General features: G+C 41.5%; 1 protein-coding gene across 1 annotated transcript in view; it reads left to right on the top strand.

The window, feature by feature from the left end:
- The first annotated feature begins 13,786 nt into the window (after positions 1-13,786).
- Positions 13,787-14,970, top strand: part of ELOVL6 (ELOVL fatty acid elongase 6) — a 121,222-nt gene continuing 120,038 nt past the window's right edge. Inside the window, exons 1-2 of the mRNA XM_004748076.3 lie at positions 13,787-13,996; positions 14,153-14,273. Of these exons, the coding sequence (XP_004748133.1) occupies positions 14,185-14,273 (89 nt within the window). The 5' untranslated portion in view covers positions 13,787-13,996; positions 14,153-14,184. The remainder of the gene's footprint in view (positions 13,997-14,152; positions 14,274-14,970) is intronic.

Here is a 14,970-nt window from a genome sequence, read left to right on the forward strand (position 1 = left end):
CATCTTCTATTAGCCATCAAGGGCAAGTCTCTACAAGCAGAAGGTCCTCGTCTTCTCTGACCTGTGAAAACACAGCTGCGTCCAAAAGGAACTTCACAATATCATGCTGCAGAGTCCTGAATGAGAACAAAGCCAATAACTGGCAGAGCTGTTTAGTAAGCGTTCACCTCGGAGACCCCCACAGGTTTGACGTCTCTAGAACCTCCCCAGATGGACAAGAAGTTTGTGTGGCAGGAGTGTGCAGCTGTTCTTGTATGTAGCTTCCTAAGGGGGTTTTGGGTCAGTTTCAGGTACAGCACAGGTCTAGGTGTTCAGTCACCAAGTCCCCAGAGTGTAGGACAGGAAAGGCAAGGCAGAGAAACAGAAGACGGAGCTGGGCAGGCACCACGAATAACCTCAAGGGCTCCAATTCACTCTCCAGCTCTTAGCTTAGAAGCTCCTCTTCTGGGAAATCCTTGACCCACCAGTGCAGAAAGGCTTGAGTTCTCAACCTTCATCATCTCCATGGAAGTATCACTTGGGGTCTGCTCCCCAAATGTGCCTTTTCCAAAGCTCACTCTCCCTACCACACACTGTGTGTGGAAAAAGCATACCAGGCCATTTGTTCCCTATCCACGGAAGCCTTTCACAAGCAAAACAAAAAAATCTAAAAAGTCGAAATTGAGGCTCTAGAATGCACTTAGAACTTGGTGCACTTAGAATTTTTTGCCTGGTACTGTTCTAAACTCTTTATACGGTACCCCTAAAACATAGGTTCTGTCATCTTGTATTATAGCTGAGAACACGGAATCCTAGAGGAGTTCAGGAATTCCAGAGATAACATGGTTAGCGAGAGGCTCAGGCAGGAACTGAATTCAGGTTTATCTTACAGCAATGATCTTGACCTCAGTTCCTCCCCCAAAGTGTGCCTCTGTCTATAACGCACTTTATCTCACATCTGAGATAATATTTATAAAGAGTCTGTGTGCCTGGCACATAGTAAGTGACAAAGCAATCTATTTTAACCCCTACTACCCACTTCCTACCCACTGACACTACACTGTGACTATTTGTAATTATTTTACCTCTGATGTCACTTAAAATCTAGAAGGAAAGAAGTGTGAACAAAGAATGTTAAACCCCGTCATGTGTAGGACAATGGAAAGTTACTGGAAAACTCTAAAAAAAGAAAAATACCAAAACCCCTTTTAGCAGAGTATCAGAGGGTTTCAGCTAGATTTGTACACTACAATCTGAATGAATATTAAAATGCCTTGAATGAAGTAATGCTCTAGAAGGGAACCTGGAATGATTATTGAAAACACCTACCCTCTAGAAATAGGAAGAGAAAGGAACAATAAGGTAAGAACCCAACTGAGGACAAAAATAAATAAGCTGCCATAAGAGAGATTCACATGGAGGCATCATGTTTCAGACAATGGCAAGGGCAAAGATCTTGAAATTACAATGAGCCAAGGTTTACACTCTTGTGAATTGAGGATTTTTAAGAAATCTTACTGTATGAGAATGTGATAGGAATGAAATAAATGAGAAAATCTGTATGAAATGTTTTATTCTCTGCCTGTCATTTGCTAAGTCCATTCAAAATGTGTCTTCCCTGCTCCTTACCAACCCTCTCTGAATGCTGGTATCCATATTGTCTATTTTTTTTTCTTTTTGTAATAGTGTTAGTGAGATATAAAATATATCCATTAAAGTGTACATTTCAATAGGCTTAGTATATTCACAGAGTTGTATGGTCATCATTACAATCACACCATTTCAATCACCCCCCAAAAGAAACCACATACCTTTTACCTATCACTGACATCTAAGTGGGTAGTAGGGGTTAAAATAGATTGCTTTGTCACTTACTATGTGCCAGGCACACAGACTCTTTATAAATATTATCTCAGATGTGAGATAAAGTGCGTTATAGACAGAGGCACACTTTGGGGGAGGAACTGAGGTCAAGATCATTGCTGTAAGATAAACCTGAATTCAGTTCCTGCCTGAGCCACTGGGGAACTAGCAATTTAATTTCTGTCTCTGTAGATTTGCCTATTCTGGACACTTTATACAGGTAGAATCACATCATGTGAGATCTTTGGTGACTAGCTTCTTACACTTAGCATACTGTTTTCAAGATTCATCTATGATGTAAATGCATTAGTACTTCATTCCTTCTTCTGACCAAATAATATTCTACATTATGGATGTGCCATAATTTGTTTATCCATTCATTAGTTGAAAGACACTGGATTGTTCCAACCTTTGGGTAATTATGAATAATGCTGCAGTGAACATTCATGTACAAATTTTTGTTTAAATACCTCATTTCACCTCTGTTGGGTGTACTCAACAGCAGTGCGATTCCTTGGCCAAAGTGGCCTATCGTTTGGAAATTTCATCCTTCATAATGTGTTCCTGATTCTATAATTGTTCAAAAATGCAAAACTTATCTTGCCCCTTGGTGAACAGATTCTTCAGTAACTCCTCATTATATAAAGAATGAGGTCCAAATTCCTTAAAATCAAAATGACACACAAACTCTTTTAAGATCTGACTTCTGCCCAACTTTCTAATTTACCTCCTACCACTCTGCCTCTAGCTTCCAAGACTCAAGGGAAACTGGAATTTCCCAACCATGGGCAAATACTTTAGTCAGACTTGAAACTGCATGCCTGCTTCTGCCTCTTATCATTTTATCTGACCCCTTGCTCCCTTAAGTGTATTATGAGATAGATTATGAGCTAGTAAAATCTATATCGCAGAGATATTGACAGGGTTAAATAAGAGACAGTGAAGGGTCTGATACATTGTCTATCTTCAATAGAGGTTTGTTTGCCTTCATCGTTGTTATAGTCATCGTTGTCATCATCACACTCAGCATCGTAAGGTCTCTGGATCTTTGCAAATGCTTTTTTTCCCAATGAGAAATTGGAATGTCTTCGCAGTTTTTCTCCAAGATGAATTCCTTCAAGTCTCAGCTCAGAGGTCCCCTCTTCTACATCAGTGAGTTAGTGCATTTTATTTTTCTTTATTTAGCGAACATGTATATTATGCTTATTATGTTCTTGATCCCTAAACACTTTTGTAAATATTAGCTCATTTGGTTGTTTGTTTGTTTGTTTGTTTAGATTTTATTTACTTACTTATTTGAGAGAGAGAGAGAGTACATATTTATGTGAGCCCAGTGAGGAGCAGAGGGGCAGGGAGAGGGAGGAGCGGGGGGACAGTAGAGGGAAAGAATCTCCAACAGATTCAGTGCTGAACATGGAGCCTGGGGCTTGATCTCTTGCCCCTGAGATCAAGATCTGAGCTGAAACCAAGAGTCAGATCCTCAACTGACTGAGCCACCCAGGTACCCCATTGCAGCTCATTTAATCTACAGAACAATCATATAAGGTAGGAATTGTTATTCTTTTTTTGTAGCTGAGAACATTGAAGCACACAGGGATAAATACCTTGCCCAGATCTCCCAGCTAGTAAGTGGTGAATGCAGACAGTGTGTTAGCAGGGAGACCTTATGAGAGGTACCCTCTACCGCTTTTTTTATTTTTACATATTCTTTATAATGTTATATTGCCTTACAATAAAACTTGGGCTTTTTATTTCTCTTTTCTTTTCTTTTCCTTTTTTTTAAATAAAGAACATGATGTTTGTGGAACTTATGGAACTAACTACACTGAATGGCTGCTAAGGTCATGGAAGTTGACAGGCTGACAGCGGCTGTCATGGACCATGGCTGAAGCTCATGAGACTGTTCTCTTGGTGGGGACTTTGCCAGTGATTTAAAGTGTGAGGGTTTCAGTATTTCTAAATGAGCAGATTCTGAGAACAAATGCTTTTGCAAAATCCACTTGACCTCTCCAGATCTCAACATTTCCTCATTTATAGAACAGAGGTGACTGGCTTGGACCATCTTTCACTCTTCTGTTGTTCTACGTGAGATTGAGATAAGCATCATAACATCAACATCATGCCTGCTATTGCCCCAGGTGCTGTGGTAATCACATTACAAAATTTATCCATTCAAACCTTTTACTGTATTTAATCCTCACTTTTAGAGAAGGACACAAAGGTAAAAGAGACAGAATTTTGTGTTGGTTAAGAGCATTGTTTCTTTTTTTTTTTCTTAAGTTTTTATTTATTTACTTGACAGAGAGAGAGATCACGAATAGGCAAAGAGTCGGGCACAGAGAGAGGGAGAAGCAGGCTTCCCACTGAGCCCGATGCAGGGCTTGATGCGGGGCTCTATCCCAGGACACTGAGATCATGGCCTGAGCCAAAGGCAGAGGCTTAACCCACTGATCCATCCAGGTACCCTAAGAGCATTGTTTCTTAACAAGACTACCTGTATTCCTTCTCCCAAAGTCTCCCCTAACTATGGAAGCATTAGAAGATATCTTACCCTCCTGCAGCTCCTTTCATGTAAACTGGGAATATTCTTTTTTTTCTTTTTTTTTTAAAGATTTTATTTATTTATCCAAGGGAGAGTGTGAGAGAGCACAAGCAGCAGGGTAGGGTAGAGAGGGAAAAGCAGACTCCCCATTGAGCAGGGAGCTGATGTGGGACTTGATCCCAGGACCCCAGAATCATGACCTGAGCCAAAGGTCGATACTTAACCGATTAAGGCACCCAGGTGCCTGTAAATTGTGAATATTTTAACAGAACTGGGCCACAAGTCTGTTGTGAGGATTAAAAAAGACCATGCCTGCAAAGCATTAAACTCAAGTGTGGGAAATAGTAAACTATTGTTTTTGTACTTGTCTGAAGAAAACTATCAGAAAGTGGTGCCCACCAGTACAAAGCCTAAAGCCAAAGATCATGCTCTTTCCATAGCACCACATACCTTCCTGTCAAGGGATTTCAGACCTAGAGGTCTTACTTGTCCTTCAAATCTCAACTCCTGTTATCTTCTCTGGTAGCCTTCCCCAAAACTCATAGTCTGTTAAATATCCCTACTCTGTCTTCAAGTAACCTCCATAATATACTCCTCAGAATCCTTACTCACTATGTTATAACAGTTGGATTTACTGTCATCTGTCACAATAGGCTCTGGGGTTATGAGAGTATCTTCAGGACTTCACTCAGCGTCTGTTATAAATGTATAAATGAGTTGATATATGAATGAATGAGTGAATGAATGAATTGCAGCGGTAAGTTGGAAAACATAGAATCATCTTCTTTTTAAGACCTCCTCCTTTTTAAGACCAGTTCTAATACCACAAAAAGATGGGTAGTTGTCCAAAGGAAAACTGTGAGTTTCTTAAGCCTGGGAACTATAGAGGGAGGTAGAATATTGAGAAATGAGGCCACAGATTTATTTCCTAGACTACATATTTTACAATAGAAATAAGAGTGCAGGGGAAAATTATGTAATATGATTTAATTGGTTATTTCACAATATCAAAATTATGTAATATGATTTAATTGGTTATTTCACAATATCAACCATTTTTACAACAAATTCCCCTATTTGTGATTAGATTAATCTATATTTGTCATATCTTTCAACATGGCAGATCTTTGAGGGAAAGATCTAGGAAATGGTGATGTTTAAACTAAGGAGCATTCAGATTAATGGACAGAGAGAAAGCAGACCCAAGTGTTCCCTTGTGAAACGGGAGCCATTTGCCTTATCAGTAGCTCGGGCTTAGGGAAGTTCTAGCTGTTACTTCCCAGATTCTGCTAGTCTCTCTTTCACTTGATCCAATGTTAGTAGTGAGATGATCTCTTGGTCCCCTATCGGTATGTGGCAATAACTTCATATTCAGGTGCCATGTAAAGAGAATCTTAGGAGGATTTGAGGTATTACTCTTAACTGGCAGTCCAGGATTTAATTATTAGTATTTTATAGAAGTTCGTTTTGCACTTGGCAACATTTCTCTTTCCACTGTGTCTTACAAAAAAGAATCCTTTGACCTTTACTTTTTCTCTGATCCCTACACCTTATCCCTTCTCCATTCTAGAAACTCCCTTAAGGTGTAAGAAACCTTAAACGATCCCCAAGGGACATGTCAGAAGCCCTTTAGACTCACCTGAAAACTGTGGGATCATGATTTAACTTAGCTTGGGGCTCTTTGGACCAGGAATGGCTATATATGGAACAGAAAGGACTCTTACAATGTATAGGTCATCAGAGTTAGGTCACTCCAAGCTTCTCTCTGAAGAGGAATCCTGAAGATAGCTAAAGTTCATTGAATCAGGCTTACAGCGTAACCCTAAAGAAAACTTTGATTGGTTCAGCTTGGACCTGTGTCCACCTCTGGGGACACAGAGGGTTAGGATACTATGATTCCTTAGCCTGAGTCAAATGCTCACTTTATCCCTGTGATTGAGAGAGGGAAGCTTGCCCCATGACTAAATTAAGAATTAAGAAGCTTTCCGAAGTTCCCCAAAAAGCAGTGGGATGCAGTTACCAAAACGGGAGAGGCAAAAACAGGGAATGTCCATGTCCATACAGAAAAAAATAAGAATATAGGCCCTGTTTTTCTGAAATTTTTCCTACTTTTACTGCAAACTATGTCCTTTATGTCGCTCACTTCCGTATTTCCCCAGATCTCTCTCTAGCTTGGGAAAGTTTTTCTTTCAGTGTTGCTTACTTTCAGATCTCTTTTCAAGCCAATGTTGCATTTGTTGCTTGTGTCTGATACCCTATTTTCTTATCTCCAATAATCCCATTCTTTTTCTTCCTCTACATCCTGATTGAAAAGTCAATTTTGAAAACCCAAAATGATTAGAAAGTGCAGTCAAATACATGACACCTCATAAGTCATTAGACTTTATAATTGGTATTACATAGTATTAATTTTTTAAAAATGATTCACAGCTTTAAAAGTTTCAAGTATGAGGCTTCAAACAGTCAGACATGAATAAATTGGCATGATCTTGGACAACCCACATTTTAGGAACTATCTTACTCACTTGGCAATTTAGAGACTCTATTAGTTTCTGGATAGTATTCTTTTTCAATCTCCAATATAAAATCTCTTAATCTTAATCTTAATCTTAATCTCCAATGTAAAATACCCTCTAACCTCTTTCAAAGATTTTTCTCAAGACAGTTGAGTAAGTGTAAGAGTTTTCTACATAGTCTAATTGAGAAAGACTCTAGGCTTAAGTTGAACTGGTTGAAAGGGATCTGCTCCTGGGAGTGTCTGCCATGCTCAGAGCACATGAACCCTAGATGGTCAGGCCGGGGGTAGCACAGCTATCTGCTGGCTGGCCAGTTTGAAGTCATCTCCCCCTGCCTCGTTTGCCTGCTAAGAACCGTTAAAACATTAGGCCTGGAGGGGCTCTTCTGGTCACATTGCCCACTATCTTCATTTCACAGAGGAAGAGACCGAGGGCCAGAATGGTAAAGGGTTTTGCCAGGATGACCCAGTAGGTTAATGGCTGGGTTAAGAAAGAACTCAGGCCTTTTGGACAACAGTCTAGTACTCTTTCCTCTATGTGCCCCACTTTTCCCCCCTTTCAAGGTCTCCTTCTCTAACAAACAGCTGAAATGATGTTTCCTGTCAGGTCTTGTCTGTCTTCGTTTGAGGCTGGTAGGTCTCTCTCCCTCTCAACCTCCCTCCCTCCTTCTTTTTCTCCCTTCTGTCCCTTCTTACACACTCCCATTTCTTTCCTATTCTGCTATATATAAAATACAGCAGAAGGATGCATAAAATACCTCAAGATCATAAAGTAAAAAAAAAAGTAAGTTTCAAATGATGCAGAGAAAGGAATGAGGTTTAAAAAAATGTGTATTATATTAAGCTAAATACTTGGTACAAGGGCAAGCTCCAGATTTGCCTCCAAGAGCTCTAACAATGCATAGGAGTCTTTCTAATAGATCAATTACTTGAGATGACACAATTATTCTTAGTCCTGAAACCAGATGAAGATATTCTTCAGAGGTTCCTCATAAGAAAAATATTTGGAGCTTTCTTTTTCTCCTCCCTTAGGTTACCTGGCCTGGAACAGGCTGAAAAGATACATCTTTAGGAGTTTAATTGGTATTCGCTGTTAATAAGTCTTAGCCCAAGTCACAAAGGTGGTAAAAGGCTGTCCTAAAATGTACATGAGACTGACCTCCCTGCTCTTCCAAAGGCCCAGTCACTGTCCCCTGCCCCGCCATGATGACTCCAGTGGGTGAAGGTTGGATCATAGTGGGAAAGAGGCCCACTGAGACCCTCCACTTTCTTGAGGCATCCTGTAGAGTTTGAACGGGGGCACATCAGAGAGAGAGCAGCAGAAGGTTTGGCTATTTCTTGCTAATTCAAAGAAGTTTATTCATCATTAGATACTTTCCATGCATTTTCTCTTTTTCTATTAACACAGATAATGAGGAGTAAATGGAAATTCCTAACAGCCAGGTCATTAAGACCTCTATCGATATATAGAGAGAGAAGATGTGAATGAGAACGTAGAGGTAGGCTCTTGAGGTTTCCCCTCACAGGCCCTTGACTGATTTCCCCCCAGAGGCGCTATAATGGTCTTAATAGCTATGATGAGAAATCTGCTTTCATTGCCAAATCGCATTCTTCGGGTTTTGATTTAGATCTGAAATAAGTTTTTGTGCTACGGCATAATTCCGTGTATTGACTCTATATAGGGAAAGTGTATCAGAATACATCTGAAATAAAGAAAGGAGAAGACAGGTAGAAGCCCATCAGTCCCTGGATCTTTCCCAGAGAGACCCTGAGTCCCCAACAGCCCAAAGACAAAGACAAACTCATCCCTTGAATCTTCCTTGCCCTCTGCTGTTCACTACCAAAGTGAAAGAGTCTCGGCTTGCAGACTCCAAATGGTTCAGATAGTTCCAGGCAGGAATTCTTCAGTGAGGCAGACAGTGATCACAGGGTCGTGAAAACCCCAGGGTAAAACTGGACTTGTGAGCACCCGTCACATTCTCTTATTATTTCTTAAGTCAGATTCCTTCCTCTCGAACTGCTGTGCTCTCTGTTCATTTAGTTAAACTTCTATAGGTATCTGTTTTGGAGTGTGACTCTATTTTTACTTAATTATTTGCACTTCTCTTATTTACATAAAGTAGCCGATGTCTTTTATATTTATCTCAATCTCTCCAAGATTAATAAGGAGCAATTGTCAGTATAATAAGCTCTTTTAAGACAGGTCTATTTGGGAAAGTGTCTGAGGTAACCCAGAGTCCTCCTCTCCTCACCCAAATGCAGAGTCAAGAGAAGGAGATACTCAGCATTCTGATAGTGAGATTGGGGATACTACTCTGGGCATCCCAAAGCATCCCTGGAGCCCCGTGGGTAGCAGGATCAGAAGGTAGGTGCCTGGGTCAGCCTGCGAGAGTCCTACCAGAGTCTTTAAGGAAGCCCTGGGCCTCAACGTCCCTGTTTCATCCAAAAACCTTGAGAGGAGGTGGACAGCCATCTCCATTCTCTCCGTTTTTGCTCAGGAAAGGGTTAGGGGTTGGCTAAGGGCTTCTTGGCTTCTTTGATTTATAAATAAATTACGTCTTTGAGAAAAAAAAATTCTTCCTAGGATTTAGAATTTTCAGAGAGGTCTCTAGTGAAAATGTTCAGGAAGCAAATATTGATTCTTCTTTCTCTATGGCAGTTATCAGTTTACAGATGAGTTTTTAATATGCAATATTAAGAACACAAAAAAGCATTTCTCTTTTACAAAACAAGATGCTGTCCAAATCATCCTTGCCCTTAAGGAAATTTATAATCTCCTACATGGAAGCGGATGGCTCAGGCAGGGCCTTAAGAGCTGCACTAACAAGAGTTTCAAGAGCATAAGAGGCAAGAGTGAGAGGGGTCATCTCTGTGAACAGGAAAGGCCTCCAGTGTGGAGTAGCTTGTGATTATCTGAAGAGTGGGCTGAATTCGATAGGGAGAAATGGGAAGTTTGTCATGGAATGGTATTCTGAGCAGAGGGAGTTATGGGAGAAAAAGAGCCAAAACTTAAGATGTTCAGAGGATTCAGCTTGGTTCAATTCCACCTATGGAATAGAGTTCCAGAAAAGCAGGTTAGTATTATTAGAAAGGCCCAGAAACAATGTGTGTATTTTAACATATTTCTGTGCCAGAAAAATTTGAGCTGGTATCAGGATCATCTAGCCTAGTACTGTCATTTTATATACAGAAAGGGAAATTAAAGGCTTGATTTACTCTCCCAAGATCAGATAGCTAGATCTGGAATAAAGTTAGTACTAAAATCCAAATCTTTTACTTAATAATTGAGTCAGCTTTGCAGTAAATTTATGACTTGCAGAAGTGCTTACTCTCTGGTCTAACTTTTAAAAATGTTACTACTAAATATCAATTAACTGTGATTTTTTGAGCCTCAGTTATTTATATTCAATAGTAATTACCTCTCCGGTTATGGGTCAGAAGCACACACAATAAATCTTTTCATAAAGATTCCTAGTGGTGTTGCTGGGCACCCTCCCAACCTTCCCCTCCATCTTTCCTAACCTTCTATAGCCCCTAAAATAAGTCTAGCAAAGTCACCATTTAGAAGGTTTTATTTCTAATATTATGCTACCTATGAAATCTTTCAATACAGAAAATTAAAAATAAAAAACTGACCCATTATCTCACTACTCTGCTAATTTCTGTTGACTTTTTTTTTAAATGAAATACAAATACATCAGAAGAAAACTCAAATACTTCAGAAAAACAAACTGTATAAACAGGAAGTGGGAACTCCTGTTGCTCCCAGACATACATCCCCATCAAATTCTTGTTTATCTTTCCAGAAAAAAAAAAAAAGGTGCAATTGTAGATGTTTTTCTATACACAATGTGCTGTACCTTGCTTTTTTATTTCCCTTAAACATATATCTGGAATCCTTCAATATTACAACCTATAGAACAATTTCTTTTAACAAAGTTTTATAATAAACCATTACAAGGATGCATCATCATTTTGTTAACGAGCCCCCATTATTTCCAGTGTTCTGTTACTACAGACATGGCTGAACAATATCTTATACATTCATCTAAAAGGTTTTTTGTTTTGTTTTGTTCACATCTAGAATGTCTTTGCAAGTATATCTTAGAATAAGTTCCCAGTTGTAGAATTACTGGGAATTATCATGTAATACTGCTGAACTAAAGACTCTTTAATGCTCTCCCACCCCACTGCAGGTAGAGTCAAATCCAAACATCTTGGTTACCTGGCCTGCCTGTCTCTTTAACCTGTCAGTTACCCTTTACTTATGACCTGGGGACATACCAGCATTTTGCTCTTACTCCTGCAAAGTCCTTTCTTACCCCAAGACAAGACTTTTGTACTTCTTCTTGCTTCTCGTAACTTTCTGCAAGATGTGGTTGCCTCTTTGTCACTCTGGTTTCAAATCAAAGTCATCTTCTCTGTGAGGTCTAAAAGGGAATAAATGAGCACCTCTATTCCTTCACATCATACTGATTTTCTTTCTTTCTTTTTTTTAAAGTTTATTTTTGAGAGAGAGAAACAGTGCGCACATACACGCACGTGGGGGGGATGTTGGCAGGCTAAGGGGGGGCCAATGGAGAGAAAGAGACAGCTTTTTTTTTTTTTTAAGATTTTATTATTTGAAAGAGAGTGAAAGAGACAGAGCACGGGAAGGGGGGAGGGTCAGGGGGAAAAGTAGACTCCCTTTTGAGTAGGTGGCCCAATGTGGGGCTTGATCCAGGACTCAGAGATCATGACCTGAGGGGAAAGCAGACTCAACCCACTGAGCTACCCAGGCACCAGGGAGAGACCATCTTAAGCAGACTCTGCTAAGCCCAGAGTATGCTGGAGGGCTGGATCTCATGATCCTAGGATCACTACCAGAGCTGAAACCAATAGTCCAAGGTTTAACAGACTGTGCCTTCCTGATTAATTTTCATTTTAGTGCTTCACTCTGCGTGAAATTGTCTTCCCCTCTGGAATGTGAGCTCAAAAAGAACAAGAGCCCTATCTCTTTTCTTCACCAAGACCCAAGATCTCAGATGAACACAGGCTTAAGGAATATCTGGTGAAGAAATGGGTAGAGGGTAAATGGGTTTAAAATGACCACACAGGCAGCCAAATTGCTTTCAGATAGTTACCTGCTTTTATTACCACTGGCAATGCCTCAATACCCTTGGAAGCGGTTAGTACTGCTAAGCATTTATCATTTTTTTGTAAATGTCCATTTTAAAGGTTAAAAATAGAGGCCTATCTCCCATTTCAGAGTAGTTTTCTTTAGACACTGTTAAGAACAAATCAGATATTTTAATATAACTTCATATCCATCTTCGAAAAATAAACAGACAATAACAACCATTATTTGAGTGAGAAACATAGTAAATGAGAATGTTTCATATTTGTTTCAAATTGGTGTGATGACTCCTAAGGGCATTGAATTTGAAAATCAAATCTTTTTAAGACTAAAGACTTATCCTTCCAATATACAATAAAATGTTTGCTGGAATTTGATTCCTTTCTCACTTCTCTCACCTCTTTCATCTATTTAATCATCTTACAAATATTTATTGATTGCTCACAGGCCCAGGTACTATAGAAAATCTTTCCTCTCTCATCAGACCACACCCATCTTCTAAGTCAATATTACCAAGCCTTCAGGCCTGGGCTTTATTTTTAAATTCATTCTGACTTGTACTGCAGAAGTATCTAGAATGATAACCCTTAAATGGAGAGACAAGGAAAGTCTATACATGAAATCTTAGGAGGATATTCTCAAAAATTACTTGTTAATCATCAACCAATCTAGCCCTTTGATTTAAGTAATATTGTACTGGATTTTAAAAGCCCTCTCTTTAATTTCTTATTATAATTTCCTCCTTTACAGAGATATTTCTCCCAGTTCCCACTTTTCAGTGGTTTCTGGCAACCTAACTTTGAATGAAAATATCCTCTACTAGGACTACAGGTAAGGTGGGGAAAAGAGCACCAGAGGAAGGAAGGGAATTTTCTTCTTGGTCCTAATGTCCACCCAATTTTAAAGCATAAATTCTTGTTTCTAGTTTAAGCTTACAATTACATCCATAGATTAATTATTAGATACCTCCATGTCTCCTATACCTCATTTTTCCGAACATGTGGGTAGTGAGTGGAGGGATGGTCCCAGTAGAAAATCCTTTTCCTTCTGAGAATTAAGAGGGGTGTAAACAGAAGCTGAGTTTAGGACACTGCTATGGGACTGGGGGTTCAGTAGGGGTCAACATTACATTTAGCCTTTTCCTCAACACAATTCTCTTCCACGTACCCGTGAAATATATAAAACGAAATTTCTCATGCATATAAATAAAGTTTTTGCATTGGACCAGTTGGTCCAGTTCTCCTACCTGCTAACTTCCTTCCCCCCACTTTGTCTCAGTTCGTTAACTCTACCTCTCCCCGTACCCAAACCCTCCACCTAGCCTCTCTCCCTCTTCTGGCTACTGGTCTCTCTCCACTTTCCATCCCCAGCTCGAGAATGGTTGAGGAGCTCTGGGGGCTGCCGGGCCCCTGGTTAGCCGCAGTCGAAGCCATCGCTCTGGGGTGGGGGACCCCGAGAGTACAGTGGGGGCAGGGGCAAGGAGGTGGAAAGCGCGTTCCTCTCACGGGTAATCTCAGCACAAATTTGCCTGGAGCTCTCCCAGTGAAAGAGCTGACAGGGTTTACTGTTTTCTTTATCGCCTACTAGCCAAGCTTGCAGGTCGCGCGCCTAAGGGCCGCTCCTGGCAAGCCGAAACCACATTCAAAGGCAAGGCTAGGCTGCCCACGAGGTTGGGATTGGGGATTGTGAATGACCTCGAGGCCGTTTCCTCCTTCTCGGCGCCCTTCCTCCACTCCCCTAGTCACCTTCGCGTCAGCAAAACTGCCCCTCGGGGCGAGAGGTCTCGCGCTCTCTCTCTCTCTCGCAAAGGGTTAATTTTCCGATCGCACGAGGGGGAGGAGATTTCCCCGTAGACAAGTAAAAAGGGTGATGGACAAACGTGCGGGCACTAAGACCGCAAGGCATTCATTTCCTCCGACGGTGGATGCGGACGCCGGGAGGAGGAGAGCCGCGGAGCGAGGAGCTGGGAGCCGTGGCACAGGCAATGCTCGACCCTGGATGTAGCTGAGAGAGGCTGGGAGAGGCCGGCCCCCGGAGATCCAGCGGAGAGGGGAAGACCTCGGGGGGGGTGGGTGGGGAAAACAGACAGGAGAGCACTCGAAATCAAGCGCTTTACAGATTATTTTATTTTGTGTAGAGAACACGTAGCGACTCCGAAGATCAGCCCCAATGAACATGTCAGTGTTGACTTTACAAGAATATGAATTCGAAAAGCAGTTCAACGAGAATGAAGCCATCCAGTGGATGCAGGAAAACTGGTAGGTGATGCTTTCGCGTGACACTCTTCCCGGGAGCCCTGCGCGTCTTCCCGGTGCGCCTTAATGTCGATGTTTTCTGTCTGGGGCGTGAATGGGCCGATGAATCGCCGGCAGCAGAGAGCTGGTCGCTGAGTTCCCGGGTCCCCCGGGTGCGGGAACCTCCGGGGCTGCATGAAGCGCGTGGGTCTGTGAGTGCCCCTGTGTGAACCGTGGCTACACATACATCTTTAACATAGATTATATAACATAGAACATACATGAGTGTACAGAGTAGATGTCTGCGCGACACGGAAGGCGGGAGAGATGCCCCAGTCCAGATTCTGCACCTGAACTACCTTCTGGTTTTCATCTAGATTTGGGTTTTCTCTCTTGGCTCCCGCAAGCTGAGTGTGAAAGGCAGTGTAGGAAGGACCCAGGCTTCTGCTCCGTTTAACCCTCTCCCGCCGGCGCTCTCTGGTCCTCGCCCTCTTCCTATCCCTCGTGTCCTTCCTTTCTCCTTGCAGCCCTCCTACTTCACTGCCCTGCTCTCTGCAGCTCCCCGGCCGGATTTCTCCTTGCCTGGACCCCTCTCCCCACGCGGATCCCTTTCCGGTTTCATTAAGAGGCGGGGGCGGTGGGGGGGAGGGGACAATGAAAACAGTAATAAAAATGAATGAACCCGACCGAGTGGAGCCACGCCATTATTAAGTTTCTGTTT

Source organism: Mustela putorius, unplaced genomic scaffold (genome assembly GCF_011764305.1).
Source record: "Mustela putorius furo isolate JIRA1106 unplaced genomic scaffold, ASM1176430v1.1 tig00000868_pilon_pilon_pilon, whole genome shotgun sequence".
NCBI classification, from domain to species: Eukaryota; Metazoa; Chordata; class Mammalia; order Carnivora; family Mustelidae; genus Mustela; species Mustela putorius.